The sequence below is a fragment of the Panthera pardus genome, unplaced genomic scaffold (assembly GCF_024362965.1).
Source record: "Panthera pardus isolate Hobbes unplaced genomic scaffold, ASM2436296v1 HiC_scaffold_3, whole genome shotgun sequence".
NCBI classification, from domain to species: Eukaryota; Metazoa; Chordata; class Mammalia; order Carnivora; family Felidae; genus Panthera; species Panthera pardus.
This window is the reverse complement of record NW_026526876.1, coordinates 3029749-3047051: the sequence shown is the minus strand read 5'-3', so window position 1 is coordinate 3047051 and position 17303 is coordinate 3029749. Positions and strand designations below refer to the sequence as shown.

Sequence of the window (17303 nt, the reverse complement as noted above, 5' to 3'; positions counted from 1 at the left end):
ACGCACAGTGCACCAGGGTCTGGACACACAGACGACTCGGGTCTGTTAGAGTTCATACGGGCTCTGCCTGCTCAACCTTGGTACAACTGCCTCCTGTGGTCTCCAGGACCCGTGCGCTGAGTGGGGGCGGCCTGTGCGGGAGCCTGTGCTGTGCTCATCTGCGCGGCCCCAGGGGGGTGACTTTCACAGGAGACTGTGGTCGAAGCCCTCTTGCTGTGAATGGAGGGAGGCGGAAGAGCCATCAGGACCCCAGTCCTTTCTGGCAACTTCCAGTAACGCCAGAGAGAGCCGCTCAGTTGGGGCGGGGGGGGGGGGGGAGGGGCGACCACGGCCCAACACAGAATAGGGACACGAAGCCACTAGCCTGAACCGAGGCTTGGCATTCCGACAAAGTGCCAACCATCGACGTCACCGGGAAAAATTCACCATCGGACAGAAACAAAATATATTTATTAGAAATGTGACACAGTCGTACATCATACACTTCCAAATGTTAATAGTTAATACGTCTACGTTGGCACGTCACGTCCCGACAGTGCTGGGTGTGCTCTTTCTAGAAACGAGGCCACAGATGTATCCACTGTATTCAACTAATGTAGTTAAAATTAGTGATCGGCCGAGGATGGTGTAGACTTAGCCGCAGTCTAGCCCGGGTCGGAGGAGGGACACATCCAGGGCACTCGGGCAAACGGGATACTTAAAAGTACTTCTTAAAAAGGTGGCTGTGTCCTGTTTTTTACTGCGTGTCACTGGTGGTTCACCTCAAAATGGCACTCGAGCTTTGGGCCAGGAGGAGCCGCGGCCGGATTTGGCATATGGGTTTGTGTACGGGGGCCGAGTCCTCTCCTTCCGCGGGCTTCCACGGGCTTCCGCAGGCCGGTGAAGTGCCTGCCCTCCCCCGAGAGATTCAGGGAACATCGGTTTCCGCGGGGGAAGAGAACACCGCAGATGAACGTTCGTCACCGCCGCATGGCTCACCGCTTCGGGAAACTCTCAACCAAAGCTACAACACAACGGCTGAATGAAGAACGAAAACCCAAGACTAACGTCATTTCTGAAGTGAGAAGGGACTAGGGTGGGAAGGGAAGTGGGCGTTCGCCTGGTTCCTCAGAATATGCTTGCCCCGGGGAGCAGGGGCTGGGGCACCACCATCAGGCAGCTAGAGTTCACGTCCACGAAAGATCTCCCAGCGAACGAACCCGTGGACTCGGCTTTAAGTCTTTGAAGAACTCCTCCACTCTGCTGGGGCAATTAAAAATGGGTCTAAAATCCCCATCCGGTGGCCCAGCACTGGGGCGGGGACAGCTTGCCCCGGTCTGAGGCTCTGCGAGTGCTGGAAGGCCCGGTCCCCCTCGAAGGACCCTGCGGGGCCAGACCTGCCCCCCAGGCACCACCAGGCTTCCCCTTCTGGAAGCGTGCCCGCTGGCAAAGAAAATGGTAGTCAAGGAGCTTCTTTGAGTTACAAAAATAAATGGCACATGGCCTTTCTTTCATAGGACATTTCTTTGTTTCTTTTTCAGCTAAAGGGAGCAGCCTCCAGTGTTGGGAGAAGAAACGGCAACGTCACCCCTGCATAGACCTTGCTTCGCCCAGAGCTGAATCATCGGACTCATTTACTGTAATCACTAAAAACAGGGCCCAGTAATGCTAAACACCCCCTCCAGGTATCCCTAGACCTCTTCGGCCTCTCCCACACAAAACCCCGAAGTAATCCCAGATCAAACACGACAACCGAGAGCTCACCCCGATACTCGGGATACTAACCTTTCCCCACTGCAAGGGTGAGCAAGGCAGAGGCTTGGAGGTCATGGAAATGCCTGTTATGTCAACAAAAGACAGATGCGTGGAGCCACGCAGGGAATCCCTTCCATTTGGATACGCTCCTCAGGAAGGAGTAAAGTAAATTTGCTCAGACTGTGCCTCCATTTCCATTTGAAAACAAAAGAGCCACTGACATCCTCCCCAAACTGCTCCGGAGAGACCTCAGATGCCACTCACCGCCCTGCCCTGAGGAGCAAGAGGAAAGGCCTTCTCTCCTCTCCGTGGCTGTCAGGGGAGCTCTGGAAACATACAGAAGACATCCCTGGTTCGACGGATGGGGCGGGCCAGGAGGGTGCGTTTTGAACACGTTCCGCAGGAGATCCTGATCTAGGGCCACAGAGGAGGACAGGTAAGCAGGCAGGTGTGGCAGCCTGAGAGTGAGGGGCGGACTCTCTGCAGAGATTTACTGTAGAATGACACTGGGAGGTCCCAGCGACTGACACAGGGACGGCCCTTGGGGGCGGTGGGGAGGAATCACTTGCATCAGCAGGTGGCAGGCACCGAGGTCACCTGACTACCCTGTGAGCCACGCCTGCACGTGCTACATGATGCACATTCGTGGGCCCCACCGGCCTCCACTGCCAGGTCGGTCCTCAGCAGGTCTCCCTGCAAGATCGGGGGGGGGGGGGGGGGGGCGGGGAGGAGTGCCCTCTGCAGCCACTAGGGGTGACGGCAGGATGGCGGACGGTTCACTTCTAAATGGAGCCATCCCTGCCCACCGCTCAGGGCTTGCTGTTGCCATGCAGATGTGAAGGGCCCGAGGAGATACCGAAGGCGGAGTCTAGAGTTCGAATACTGTTGACGCCTGCCGTCCGCCCGGCACCCCTTCAGCCTGTTGGCGCAAACACACGAAGACCCGGGTGGGCGCAGGCCGCTTCGCACGCGGGGGGCTTCCTGTTAGGTTCGGCACCTGGGGCAAACGTGTGCGGGCGTGCACGGGCGTGTGGACTCGCGGGCCAAACACAGCAGGCGGGCAGGTGCCGACGGGTCCCTTCCAGCACGCGGGGGGCTGCCTGGCCCGGGGCTTCGGAGCGTGACCGCGTCCCCGCACACGGACGGACACACGCTTCTCTCTGCGGGCCACCCCACGGGCCACCGCAGCAAACCGCCCACGGGCTGCTTTGCGTGCTGGCGCGTCTCTGTCTTCCCCCCAAAGACGCCAGTAAGTGACAGCGAGATCTAAACTGCTCAGTCCGGTTCTAGGTGTTAAAACTGTTATCTGGAACGGAAGCGTTACGGCCCCCAAAAGGCAGGGCTGGAGCGTTTTTCCAAGCTGCTCCAGAGCGAGTGTTTGTCCTTTTTGTGTTTTGATGAGCGTGTGGGTTTCAGAGGCGGTGGGTGGTGGCAGGGGCAAAGTTTTTCTAAAGGCCAAAGGAAGGAGTTTTAGTGAAAAGATGGCTGTTTGTCGTGAGGCTCCGCAGCCCACGGGTGAGGTCGTGGCGTGTGACCGGAGATGTCCTACTCGGTTCTCACGGAGTGAGCCTGGGCGTGGACCCTTAGGTCTAGAAGGAGGGAGGCCCGTGGGAGAGCAAGGCTTTCCAACTTACGCGCCAAATGCGTCTAGATTAAAAGTAGGTATGCACTGGAACCCAGCTCCGTTCTTATTTGTGTGTGGGCCCCCCCGGATCGAGCGTTGAGGGTGGTGGACAGAGCAGGGCCTGTGCAAAGTGACCAGGTGCCTCCAGGACAGGCTGCGGGCGGTGGGCGGCTGCTCGAGGGCCCTCCCGGGTTTACGTCTCAAAGTACTTGTAGATCTGGGCCACGTACTGCATCACGCTTTGCCAGTCGGGCCGGTCCGTGTACAGCATCTCACTGAGCTCCTGCGGGAAAGAGGAGGAGGTCACGGGGGGACACCACAGACCGCCTTCCCACAAAGGGGCTCAGAGCCTGGTCCGGGCTGGTGCTGCCTGGAGACCCCCCCCCACCCCCCCCGCCCCACCTGCATGGACAGGAGGCGTGGGCAAGTTAAAAGAAAAGTGTTTTATTCCTAATCAGGAGATACTGACCCTTTTAAAAAACATTAGACAGGACTTCCTCCCCCTTTTCATCTTAAGAACATGACAGCATCTTAAAGAAAACTTTGCAGGGGCGCCTGGGTGGATCAGTTGGTTAAGCATCTGACTCTTGGCTCAGGTCGTGATCTCACAGTTTTGTGAGTTCGAGCCCCGCATCCGGCTCTGTGCTGACAGCACACAGCCTGCTTGGGATTCTCTCTCTCCCTCTCTCTCTGCCCCTCCCCTGCTTGTTCTCGCTCTCAAAATAAATAAATAAACTTAAAAAAAAAAAAGCTTTCTTGGGGCGCCCGGGTGGCTCAGTCGGTTAGGCGGCCGACTTTGGCTCGGGTCATGATCTCACGGTCCGTGAGTTTGAGCCCCTCGTTGGGCTCTGTGCGGACAGCTTGGAGCCTGCTTCGGAATCTGGGTCTCTCTCTCTCTCTCTCTCTCTGCCCCTACCCGCTCGTGCTCTGTCTCTCTCTGTCTCAAAAATAAATAAACGTTAAAAAAAAATTAAAAAAAAAAAAAAGCTTTGCAAAGAGAAAGTCACCCATAATTCCATTATCATAAAACAATTTCCACTTTCCTAAGTTACATTTGCAGGTACCCCTGTGTTCTCCCACGCTTCCGTCGAGTGGACATATCGTGTACTCTGAGCCTTTTTACTTCATGCTTCCCATGCACAATCTCACGGGCTGCTGTGTCGCGACGCTGGCCATCACGGGAGGGAGCGCACACAGTCCACGAGACTGCTGCCCCACAATCCACACGACATCTGATGCTCGCCGTGGGGTGTGCGCTCACTTCTTCACGTTACAGACTTTGCCGTAAGCACCTCCGTGGGCGGAGTTGTCGAATTCATGCCTTGAGATGAATTCCCGTGAATGGGATGGCCACAAAAGCCTTGAACCAGTTGAGAATGCAACCAGCGTCTTATCAGAATCAGGTGTCAGACCATTTAATGTTTTTGTTGTTGTTGTTTGTCCCTTTGTTTAGTAGGCTATCAGCAAGAGCAGAGGAGGCCACAAAGTGACAGACAGGATGGCTGAGCCAAATGTTCCTGAAACACATGCCACTCAAGGTATTAGAAAATTCACTTTGGGACTGAATTTGGATTCTTTTGTGGTCACAAGAGGGTAGTAGGCAAGGACTCTGATGGAAAGCTAGGAGTAGAGATGCCGTGGAAAATCAAGGTTGAACTTATTGAGCACATCTGTTCTTGAGCAATGACAGAACTGAGGCCTGTCACCAGCCATTTACTTCCTGTTTCCACAACACCTAAATATATTTGACCATTTCTACTTCCTGGTTATGCTAAAAAATTATCAGCCTCTCTCTGGTCATGGGAAAGGAGTGAAAAGGCAGCGAGTGGAACATTATAGACAGATCTACTGAGAACAATTTAAAAACATAATTTTCACAGAATACAAGGATTAAAAGTCTCCTTCTACATAAACTACTGTGGGCAGGACTGTGCACACAGACTGATGCATGAAGAGCTAAGCTTCTCACAATAGCAGGGTTGTTTAGATGGCGATAGTGAAAATAAACCATCAAGAATTGAGTGTGACTTGGGGGTGCCTGGATGGCTCAGTCCGTTAAGCGTCCGATTCTTGATTTCGGCTCAGGTCATATGATCTCACGGTTCGTGGGATCAAGCCCTGTGTTGGGTTCCATGCTTACAGCGCAGAGACTGCTTGGGATTCTTTCTCTCTCTCTCTCCCTCTCTCTCTGCTCCTGTCCCACTCGTGTTCTCTCTCTTTCAAAATAAATAAACTCTAAAAGTTAAAAAAAAAAGAAAAATTGAGTGTGACATTTAGGAGGTAGGGGAGGTGTTCTGAGAAAGGAAGCCACACCTATGAACCAAGAGAGATGACAAGCCTCCCTCCCTGTGACGGCGAGGATGGGTCTTGTGTCTCAGAGAGGACACAGGAGTCAGACCGACGCTCACAGCTTTACTCAGACTATCTCACATGCCTGAACCTAACAATAGTAACATTACTCTATTTTGGCACATTGTCAACATCGCATCTGAACACATCTGGAGAAATAATTATGGCACATTTCTGGGGATGGGCGAGGAAGCCGCCTGAACAGAAATCTGAGGACGTGTGATATGTATTTGAATCAGCAGCTGAAAACCTTTCAAAATGGAAAACACCAGGCTCGGATGGTTTCACTGGCTAATTCTGCCAGATACTTAAGGAAGAAATTCTACACATTCCCTTCCAGGAAATAGAAGAGGAGGGAACACTTCTTCACTCGTTCTCTGGAGCCAGCGTTGCCCTAATACCAAATCAGACAAAGACTTTAACGAGAAAGCTATCGATTTTCTCACATGAACACAAACACAGATGTCCTTAACAAACATTAGCAAACTGAATCGTGATCAAGTGGGGTTCATAGCAGGAATGCAAGGGAGGTTCAACATCCAAAAGTCAGCATTGTTATTATTGCCAGACTTAATAAGAAAAGTCATATGATCACATCAGCAGATGCAGAAAAAACATTCACACATAAACCTTGGAGATATTTGTGGGTTTGGTTCGAGACCACCACAATAAAGCAAACATAGCTTAAACAAGTCAAATGAATTTTTTGAGTTGTCAGTGCAGATAAGTTATAGTTACACTACTGTAGTCTATTACGTGTACCATAGCATATGTCTAAAAAAACCCACAAAGTACGTTTGACCCTTGCACAATGAAAAAGCTTGAAATACTTTGAGAATTACCAAAATGTGACACAGAGACAGGAAGTGAGCAAAGGCTGTTGGAAAAATGATGCCAACAGACTTGCTTGATGGAGGGTTGCCACAAACCTTCAATTTGCAAAAAATGCAGTATCTGTGAGGCTCAATAAAGGGAAGCACAAATGAGGTATGCCCGTACACAAAATTCAGCAACTATTCATGATAAAAACACGCAAAAGACTAGAAAAGTAGAAGGGCGTTTCTTTTACCTGATAAAGGACACGCACAAAAACCAAAAGCTGACATCATACTAAATGGAGAACCTGAACACTCTCCCAGTAAGATCAGGAGGAAAGAACAAGGCAAGGATGCCTTCTCTCACTTTTTCTACTGGACACTGTACCAGAAGTTCTAGCTAATGCAGTAAGGCAAGAAAAAGAAACAAAAGGCATACGGATTGGAAAGGCAGGACTAAATCTGTCTTTATTTGCAGATGAAATGATAGTTGATGTAGAAAACTCCAAAGAGTCTACCAAAAAACCCACTGGAACTAATGTGCAAGTTTAGCAAGATCTCAGTCAACAGCTTTCCTACGAAATACCAGCAATGGACAACTGAAACGTGAAACCAAATCAAACCATTTAAATGGCACTAAATTTTTAAAAAGGATTTATATGCAGAAAACTTGTTTATAAAACACTACATGCAGAAAACTACAAAACACTGATGAAAGAAATCAAGAAGCTCTAAATAAATGGAGAGTATTCTATGTTCATGGATCTATAGCTACAACATAATCCCAATCAAAATCCTGGCAAGGTCTTTTTGGGGGGTAGATATTGACAAACTGATTCTAAAATCTATAAAGCAAAGGAACTAGGACAACCAAATAAATTCTAAAAAGAAGAATAAAGTTTGAAGACTTAACTTCACAGTTTAATTTTTTTTTTTTAACATTTATTTATTTTTAAGACAGAGAGAGACAGAGCATGAACGGGGGAGGGTCAGAGAGAGGGAGACACAGAATCTGAAACAGGCTCCAGGCTCTGAGCGGTCAGCACAGAGCCCAACGCGGGGCTCGAACTCACGGACTGTGAGATCATGACCTGAGCCGAAGTCGGCTGCTCAACCGACTGAGCCACCCAGGCGCCCCTTAACTTCACAGTTTATAAAGCTGTATTAAAAATTTTTGTAAGTCAATTTGACAATAAATTTAAAAAATTAAAAAAATTGTTTTAATGTTTATTTTTGAGAGAGAGAGAGAAACAGTGAGAGTGGGAGAGGTGCAGAGAGAGAGAGAGAAAGAGAGAGAGAGACAGAATCTGAAGCAGGCTCCAAGCTCTGAGCTGTCAGCACAGAGCCCAAGGTGGGGCTTGAACTCATGAACCGCAAGATCATAACCTGAGCTGTCAGATGCTTAACTGACTGAGCCACCCAGGTGCTGCTACAAAGCTGTATTCATCAGGACAGTGTGGTATTGGCCAAGTGACAAGACACTTAGATCATGTTATACGTATTTTACCACAATAAAAATAATTGAAAAGACAGGGCTTCCTGCCCTTGGGAGCTCATGGTCTTGGGGAGATGGGATGAAGTCCTATAATCAGACACAACATAACACAGCATGTGCTACATAGTACGAGGAGTAAATGCTGCTCTAAGAACCCAAAGGTGGGCACGGCTGTCCTGGATGGAGGGTCATGGGGCAGGTTAAGACGTGGGCTCTGGAGAAGGCCGGCCTGCCTTGACTCTTGCCTCCGCTATTCACTACTGTGTGAGCTTTTACGGAACAGCACCTGCCTCACTGTCCTTCCTGTAAGGAGCATCTGTCGTCACAGGACTTCTGAGAGGGTTCAGTGAGTCAACATATGGAAAATGCCTGGCGCGTGGGAAACGCGAAAAAGCAATTTTTCATGCTATTAAACTCAGATGAACTCTTTGAGTATCCTTTATAAAGTTTATACTACGGCGCAGGCTCGCTGACGCCTACAGAATCATTCAGACACCGTCATCAAAGCCTGAGTTGTAATGACCCCCTCCTAACCTCCGTGGGTAGTGACTGTCCGGGTGGCTTACTCGGTAAGCAACACTGTCACAGACTGTATGACTCAGCGTGAGAGTGCTCCCCTCACCAGCATACAAACACATCAGTCCTCAGAGGACACACCTTCTGGCTGTTGTTCCGGTAATGGCAATGTGATGTCACACATCCTCTCTTATCTATTCGTTCCACGGGGAGTGGCTCGCCCTTGTCATGTGGTGGCCTAAATTTCTATCCTAGGCTGAGAAAGTCGCTGAGAAAGAATGCATTTTTTCTTTCTTCCTTTCTCTTTCTTTCTTTCTTTCCTTCTTTCTTTCTCTTTCTTTCTTTCTTTCTTTCTTCCTTCCTTCCTTCCTTCCTTCCTTCCTTCCTTCCTTCCTTTCTTTCTTTCTCCCTTCCTCCCTTTCTTTCTTTTTACTGACTAATCTTACAAGAGACCTTTATCAAAGACCTGGGGGTTTTTACTGCTGCCAATTCTGACTGCATGTATTTTAGAAGTGTCATGTGTAATTAAGGATTATTTTTCAATCCACATCAAGACACCGAAGAGCAAGTTTAATAATGTAGGAAGTTTCTGTTTTGTTGATGGCACGAACTAGTTAAATGGCTCGCAAGCATCTCCAAATGCTTCTGAGATTAATTATTATGCTTGTATCTCCTCACGGACATCAGTAAAAATGCAGCCATTGGCTCTGACTGTTAGTTTGACAAGATGATCTCATTCACTTCCTAGCTTTCACTGACTTCTGTAGTATGTCAGATAAAAAAACAGGGAAAAAAGGTGAAATTAAAAAAGAAGCAACTATTAGCTGCAACACTACAGAGAAAAACATTCTGTGTATGATATCATCTTCTAACAAGTTCGCATTTTTTCTTTGATTCCCCGCATTAATTATCTGTTGTTACTTGTTAGCTGTTCAGTGTTTCAGAAGGGAAGATAAATCAGATTCCCGTTCCTCCATCTTGGCCCGACATGTATGTCCCCTCCTTTCTAAATTCTCTAGCCTTTAATTTATAGGATAGGGACATCTGTTTCTTGTAGAAAGTTTTGTATAATTTGGGCTCACTGGCATTTTTGTGTGTGCGCGACTATATTTTTTATTTTTTTAAATTTTTTTTTTAACGTTTGTTTATTTTTGGGACGGAGAGAGACAGAGCATGAACGGGGGAGGGGCAGAGAGAAAGGGAGACACAGAATCGGAAGCAGGCTCCAGGCTCTGAGCCATCAGCCCAGAGCCCGATGAGGGGCTCGAACTCACGGACCGCGAGATCGTGACCTGAGCCGAAGTCGGACGCTCAACCGACTGAGCCACCCAGGCGCCCCGCGACTACATTTTTTAAACAATGAATTCAATTTCTTTCATGGTTGAAGTTCTACTTCTTTTTGAGTGAGTTTTGGAGAAATAGTTACATTTAGTATTTGAAGAAATATATTTATATTTGTTTAGAAAACTGTCCGTTCTGATTTAAACGCATTGGCGTAACTTTGTTCATAGTACTGAAATTTCTATGATTGCTGTGTTTTCGCTTTTCCATTTCTCAGACTCCCTTCATACTCTGCTGGCTGCAGAACTGTCTCTGTTATTTCCACTTGGGTTTTCCCCATCACTGATGAGACTGAACACCTCTTTAAGTGTTTATTAGCCGTGCGCGAGTTCCCATGCACCTCTCCTAAGGTGTCTTCTTTATTATTGGCTAGTAGAAATTATTTATAGATTACCCGTCCTCGTTTTACTTTTTACGCAGCTCCTTCCGTTATGATGTGTCTAGATGGGTCTTTTGTATTATTCATCTTGTTAGAGATTCATCTTGTTAGAGAGATTCATCTTGTTAGAGACCAAGAATCTGTGGTCTTTCATCATTCTGGAAAAATTTCAGGCACCATTGCTTCAAATATTTTCTCTCCCACTCTTTCTTTCCTCTTCTGGAATTCCCACTGGCCATGGGACTTGGAAATTATCTGATTTTATCTTCCATTCTCTTAAGGTCAGTGACAGACACTATCCGTTGGTTAATCTAATGGCCGTTACCAACCCCCCTCTCCCTTGTAGATTTCCAGCTGATGGGGATGGAGAACATTCACTGTTTACTTTCTCAAATTCCCTTGCAGCCGGGGTGGCCATGGAACAGAGTCCTGCCAGCGAGCTGGAGGGACTCTGGGAAGCCTTTTGATTTCCTAATCAAAGGGGGGAAGACAGGAGGCACTTGCTCTAGTCCATCCCACTCCCCTTCTTGCCCTGCAGATAGGAGTGATGTCTGGAGCTTGACAGCCATGTTCAGCCACAGAGGACATGGGGACAATGAGGTAATAGATTCAAGATGGTAGAGTGTAGACAAAACACACTCTGGGGTCCTTGATTATAACACTGAGTAGTGAACCAATCCTGAAACTGCTTTTGGACTTCTCATTAGAAAATAAAATTAACATCTTTATGGTTTAAGCAACTGTTAGTTGGTTTTCCATTTCTTGATTCTGAATACATACTAACTAATAAAACCTCTCTATTATATTTTCCATTTTTTAAATGTCTGTTTTATGTTCTGGATAACCTCCTTAGTTCTATCTTCCAGTCCAGTAGTTCTCTCTTCTGCTGTATCTAATCCGTTTTTCAACCCGACTGGGTTTTTTCTTTTTTCTTTTTTTCACGTTTATTTGTTTTTGAGACAGAGAGAGACAGAGCATGAACGGGGGAGGGTCAGAGAGAGGGAGACACAGAATCTGAAACAGGCTCCAGGCTCTGAGCTGTCAGCACAGAGCCCGACGCGGGGCTCGAACTCACGAACTGTGAGATCGTGACCTGAGCCGAAGTCGGCCGCTTAACCAACTGAGCCACCCAGGCGCCCCATCTTTTTTTTTTAATTCCTAATTTTTACTTCTACAAGTTTCACTTGAATCTTTCCCCAAATCTTTTTTTATAGTACTATGCTTCTTCCTTATGAGTTTTAAAAAAATTTATTTGAGAGAGAGAACAAGAGGGGGAGGAGCAGAGAGACAGGGAGAGAGAGAATCCTAAGCAGACTCTGCATTCTCAGCACAAAGCCCTATGCGGGGCTCAATCTCAAGAACCATTAGATCATGACCTGAGCCGAAAGGATGAGTTGGACGCTTAACTGACTGAGCCACCCAGACGCCCCCTTGTGATTTTTGTTCTCTTTTTATCTCTTTATTTTTAAGTTTATTTATTTTGAGAATGAGAGAGACAGCATGTGTAAGTTGGGGAGAGGCAGAGAGAGAGAGAGAGAGAGAGAGAGAGAGAGAGAGACACCAAGAGAGTCCCAAGTAGCCTCTGCACTGTCAGCTGGGAGCTTGATGCAGGGCTCGAACTTGCAAACTGTGAGATCATGACTTGAGCTGAAACTAAGAGCTGGATACTTAACTGGCAGACTGAGCCACCCAGGCACCCCCCCTCTTTTATCTCTTTAATATTCGCAAACATAGCCTTCTGTAGTCGCTTTCTTATTGTTTTATTATCCCAAGCTCTGGTAGATGATCCTCTTGTTTGCTCTGTCTACTGACTAGCTCAGCTAGTTCACTTTCTTGAGTGTTTTGTAATTTTGGATTGTGAATGTATTCTCAGTGGCCATTGTACTACTAAGCCAGGAGCTTCCTGCCTCAGGCAGCATAAACTATCTTGTAGCACAGATATTATAAATTTGGACTCCAAACCTCATTTGGCCCAGTTTTCTTTTCTTATAGATTTTCCTTTTTCTGGCTACCAAAAACAAAACAAAAAAAACAAATCAGGTGGAGACCAAGCTTCCTGCCTAGACTGCCAGGCAGGGTTTTTTATTTTCCCCTTCACTGAGAAGAATGTTACTTTGTGAGCCTTGGTTTTGTGCAAGGGTCTCAGTACTAATGTCCCGTTTATGGGAGCTCGGAGCCTTGTTTCTTGTTCCTGTGTTGGCATTTAAATGAAACCCATATCCATTAGGTACCCGTTTCCTGTGACCCCTCCACCGACGCCCCCAGGCCTACTTCTGAGGGTTGTCACAGTCTCAGCTCATGCCTCATGGTTCTGGTTTTCACTTCTCTTTGAATTTATGACATCTGGTGATTTCCCATTCTTTTTTTAGACCTCAACTACGTCTTGATATTTTTTTAAATTACATTTTATCAAATTTTACCGGATTTCAAGAGGGCTTTAATGATAATTCAGTCCACTGTGCTTCCAGAAATGAAATTTAGCCACAACGAAATCTTTGAAAACCCTCTAAATCATATGTGGTCAGACCAACTGGATATTTACATGTTAGGGATCGTGAGTAACAAATCTTCAGCAAATGGATTTTAATATTCTGTAAGAAATTGTGTAGTAGATGGCATAAAGTTCTTTCTCCTACAGGTAGAATAAAATATCACAAGGATACAAAATAGGATACTTACCAGGCTGGGTTTGATGCCCACACTTTCAGCTGCTTCAAATGCCAACAAGAGATTTCTTTTCTAGGTTAAAAAGACAGAAACTGGTATTATCAACCAAAAATAGATAGCTTTTAAAAAATAAAAATAAATAGCTTTTGTTAGGAAAGAACACTAAACGACGCTCCCATACAGATTATCTACTATTACAAAACACTCGAAATTTTAGGTCAAATATTCAAACGATAGTTTCAATCTAAGAAAAAAAAAAGACTGACAGGTTGTAATTGGTACTAAAAATAACATTATTGATTATTTCTGACTATCAAAGGTAAATCTGTGTGATTTTTTACTTTGTCACGATTCATGACATACATATTCTGTTGTGTATCAACTGTTGTTTAATTAATGTGCTATGTCATTTTCCCCTAGAATTCTGAAGGTACTGTTCCACAATTTGTAGCTTCTTTTTGAGATGCTTTCTGGCTGCTCCCGGCTGTTTCCTCGCCTGGATGGACTTAAGAATCACTTTAGCATGCCTCCTCCCCTCCATAATTCATTTGAGAATCATTAGGATTATGTTACAATTTAATTAAATTGATGCGTTAAATATGATCAAGAGTGTAATGTTTCTGTGACTATTCATGTTTTATGTTCCCCAGTAGAATTTTGTGACTTTATGCCTTTAGATTAAAAAAACTTTTATATTGGGGCACCTAGGTGGCTCAGTCTGTTAAGCATCCGACTTCAGCTCAGGTCATGATTTCACGGTTTGTGGGTCTGAGCCCCATGTTGGGCTCTGTGCTGACAGCTCAGAGCCTGGAGCCTGCTTCACATTCTGTGTCTCCTTCTCTCTCTGCCCCTCCCCTGCTCATGCTCTGTCTCTTTCAAAAATAAGTAAATTGAAAACAAAATTTTTAAATAAAAAATTTTATATTTGTTTTCTTTTTTGGTGACTTTTTTTTTGAGAGTGCATGCGTGTACAAGAGGGAGAGAGAGAATCTTTTTTTTTCTTTTTTAAGTTTATCTATTTATATTGAGAGAGAGAGAGAGAGAGAGAGCACGCTAGTGAGCATGAGTGGGAGAGGGGCAGGAGAGAGACTCCCAAGCAGGTTCCTCGCTGTCAGCTCAGGGCCTAACATGGGGCTCGATCTCACGAACCATGAAATCATGACCTGAGCCGAAATCAAGAAGCAGACGCTTAACTGACTGAGCCACCCAGGCGCCCCACATTTGGATTTTATACATATTTTTATCTGTTTTTCCATTTCCTCATGGCCTCTGCCCTCTGTCCTTGGGTGCACATCTGCTTCCTGCCCTGACGCTGAAGCAAACTCTCTGCTCTAGGTACCAGGTCACAGAAAAACACTCAGACAAGGCTACACATGTCCTGTACCAGTGTGTGGTCAGGGCCTGGGAAAGCTGTTGATCTGCGGTCAGCTTGCCCAAGCCGCCAGACCTCTTCCTCCACATTAAGGGAGATTAATGGGCAGGGACTAGAAACCTAATGCTGGTTTCCATAACACTACTCTGTTCTGCTGAGAGGGGAGCTGAAAGCTGGCTCCTGGCTTCCTTTAATTGAGCCCAAACTTGGGGCAGCCATTTCCTATTCTGTGCTAATGAGGCCTTTAATCCTTATTTTAAAGTCTTCTTGGTTAGTTTTGAGGAGCAAGGGGGTTTGTGAGCCCTGTCCGCTACCCTTATTCCAGAAGCCATGGCTTTTGATATGTAATGCCAAATCGTTTTCTAAAACACGACACCAGGGGGGGCCCGGCTGGCTTAGTTGGTAGATCATGCAACTCTTCATCTCAGGGTCACGAGTTCAAGCCCCGCGCTGGGCGTGAAGCGTATGAAATGACATGACACGACAAGACACGACATGGCATGAGAAAATAAAAATGATACACCAATTTTCAATTCCAGCAACAGTGTGTAAGCGTCCCCTTTCTCACACCCTTACCTGCATAGACTATTACGACCAAGCACTGTTATCTAATTCTCTTTCATCACATCACTGCTACGCCACTGCGAGATGGCCACTGATGGGGGGCAGCAGAGTGTGTCTGGGGCGGAAGCCAGGGAGGGCCTCACTCGGCCTAGCTCTGCCCACACAGGCCAGAGACCTTCCAGACCCGGGACGAAAAGCCCCTGGTTAGAGACCTCTGCCGTTGGCCCCGTTGGCAGGGCATCTCACCTGAAACTGACAGCAGAAAGCACCCCAGGTCCAGAATTTTCCCTCTCATGTTAACATTTTGTTTCAGACACTGGCATGAAAACACTCCATTCTGTCAATTCTATCATCCGAATCTGCGTAGCCTCCGTGGAAGTTTCATAGGCTGACACATCGAAAAAAATGTGTAACTCATGTCTCCTCAATGGCTTGGAAGACATCCTTGTTAGTTTTATCAGAAATTCCCTATTTAGCACTGATGTCAGACTTCCACGGTTGCATCACTTCCGTCTGAATTGGGGCAACAGCTCACGACTTCTGAACTTCCCAAGTCTCCCGCGATCTGACGTGGGTGCTCCCTGACTGCATTATCCTAGATTAAGGGGGGAGAAATTCAGCCCTACATGGAGAAAATACCAGCCCCTCTACCGCAAGGACAATAGGAAGTGCACAGACTGTGGCTTCTGGCTGTCTGCAAATCTGCCGCAGGTCACTGGACAGCCAGCTGGGTGCTACGTGGGAGTCAGGGGCACCCACAGCGAGACGATACGGTTCCATAGGGAACATATGCTCATGGTTCGAGGTGTGAAGGCACACACTTTTAGGTTCATTTTTCTCCAACAGCTGGGTAGCGATTTAGGACAAAGAGCCTAGATATGTTTTGCGTGACAGCAGAGGAACATCGCGCATATACAGGAAGACTCCTGTTTTAGGTGGTGTATTCCTAAGTGCTCAGCCTTCTATCAACTGTGGTTTTAGGGAGGGCCTCTGAATATTCTGAATTGTGTTATGCTCGCTCTTTACTCCATTATCTTCGTAATATGACATGGAAAAGGCAGAGAACGGAAAGTGAAGAGGGAGGGAAGAAAACGGACATCGAGGTCACGGCTGGATGTGAGGGGCACGATCACAGGCGGCGTGGACCCCGCATTGCCCTGCCCTATGTCCTCCTCTCTGGCTGCTCTATCCTGGTTCCTTTTTTGGGTCACTCTCAACCTAGACAACAGGCACTGGAGTCCTCAAGGTTGTTCCTTAGCCTTTTCTCTACGCCTCTGTGATACTGGGATTTATAGTAAGTAACATATATTTGGTCTTTGTCCCCGGTTCCTGGAAGAGCTCTTAATACCCTTATAATTTCCTACAGAAGAGCCACAGGGGCATCTTTTGTTACAATTTTTGGTTTTTGTCCTCAGTTCCAGAAATGGCTTCAGGACAGTCATGTTGAAATAGATGTCTTTTGTTATTCATAACAAACTCCTTTCAACCACACCTGAGTTTATGTCAAAGAGGTGATGTTCCCCCAACCCCCAGATCACCCAAGGATGCCCTAGCAACCAGCCATGTGATCAAACGGTTGGAACTGTCAGTCCCACATTCCCCTGACCCCAACCTCAGGGATAGGAGACAGACTGGACACTGAGTTCAATCACAGATGGTCCATGATTTAATCCATTGTGGCTGTGTCATGAAGCTTCCATAGAACTTAAAAGGGCGGGGTTCAGAAAGCACCTTGGATTGGTGACTCTATCTATGTGCTGGGAGGGTGGTGCACCCCAAAGTCCAAGGGGACAGAAGCTCCTGTGCTTGGGACCCTTCTGGACCCCACCCTATGGGTCTCCTCATCTGACTGATCATTAGTGTCCTTCAATATCCTTTGTAATAATCTGGTAGCCTAGTAAGTTCTGTGAGCCAGTCTAGCAAATTAAATTAACTAAACCTCAGAAAGGGGTCACAGGAACCTCTGAGTTACAGTTGGTCAATCAGAAGCACAGGCGACAGTCGAGTTGTGACTGGGGTCTGAGGTGAGACTGAGCCCTTAACCCGTGGGACCCGATGCTCCCTCCAGGTGGACAGTGTCAGAACGGAGATACACTTTAGGACATCCGGCTGGTGCTGCCAGATTGCTTGGTGTGGGAAAACCCCCCATCTGTTTACAGAAGTGTCAGAAGTGAAACACTGGCAGGAGCAGAGATATACAGGAGTGTGTTTCTCCTCAGAACCTCCCTCACGACCTAGGACTGAAATGATCGCTACTCTCATGGCTTTAAAACACCATCTATACCTGCCCTGTTTGATGCAGCAGTCACGCTTGACATGACGCTGTTTAAATTCTAATTCAAATTCAAAATTCTGTTTTCCAGTCATTTAAAGCCCCATTCCATTAACAGCCCATATGGCTGGTGGCTACTGTACCGGACGGGACAAATATAGAACATTTCCATCAC

At 46.9% G+C, this 17303-nt stretch overlaps 1 protein-coding gene across 6 annotated transcripts in view; it reads right to left on the bottom strand.

Annotated features, from left to right (window-relative positions):
* Nucleotides 1-431: 431 nt before the first annotated feature.
* Nucleotides 432-17303, bottom strand: part of SPECC1 (sperm antigen with calponin homology and coiled-coil domains 1) — a 283596-nt gene continuing 266724 nt past the window's right edge. For all 6 annotated transcript variants that reach the window (XM_053893308.1, XM_053893304.1, XM_053893305.1 and 3 more), the window contains 2 exons: nucleotides 12933-12992; nucleotides 432-3641 (listed from right to left, as the gene is read on the bottom strand). In XM_053893308.1, coding sequence (XP_053749283.1) covers nucleotides 3552-3641; nucleotides 12933-12992 — 150 coding nt within the window. In that variant the 3' untranslated portion in view covers nucleotides 432-3551. The remainder of the gene's footprint in view (nucleotides 3642-12932; nucleotides 12993-17303) is intronic.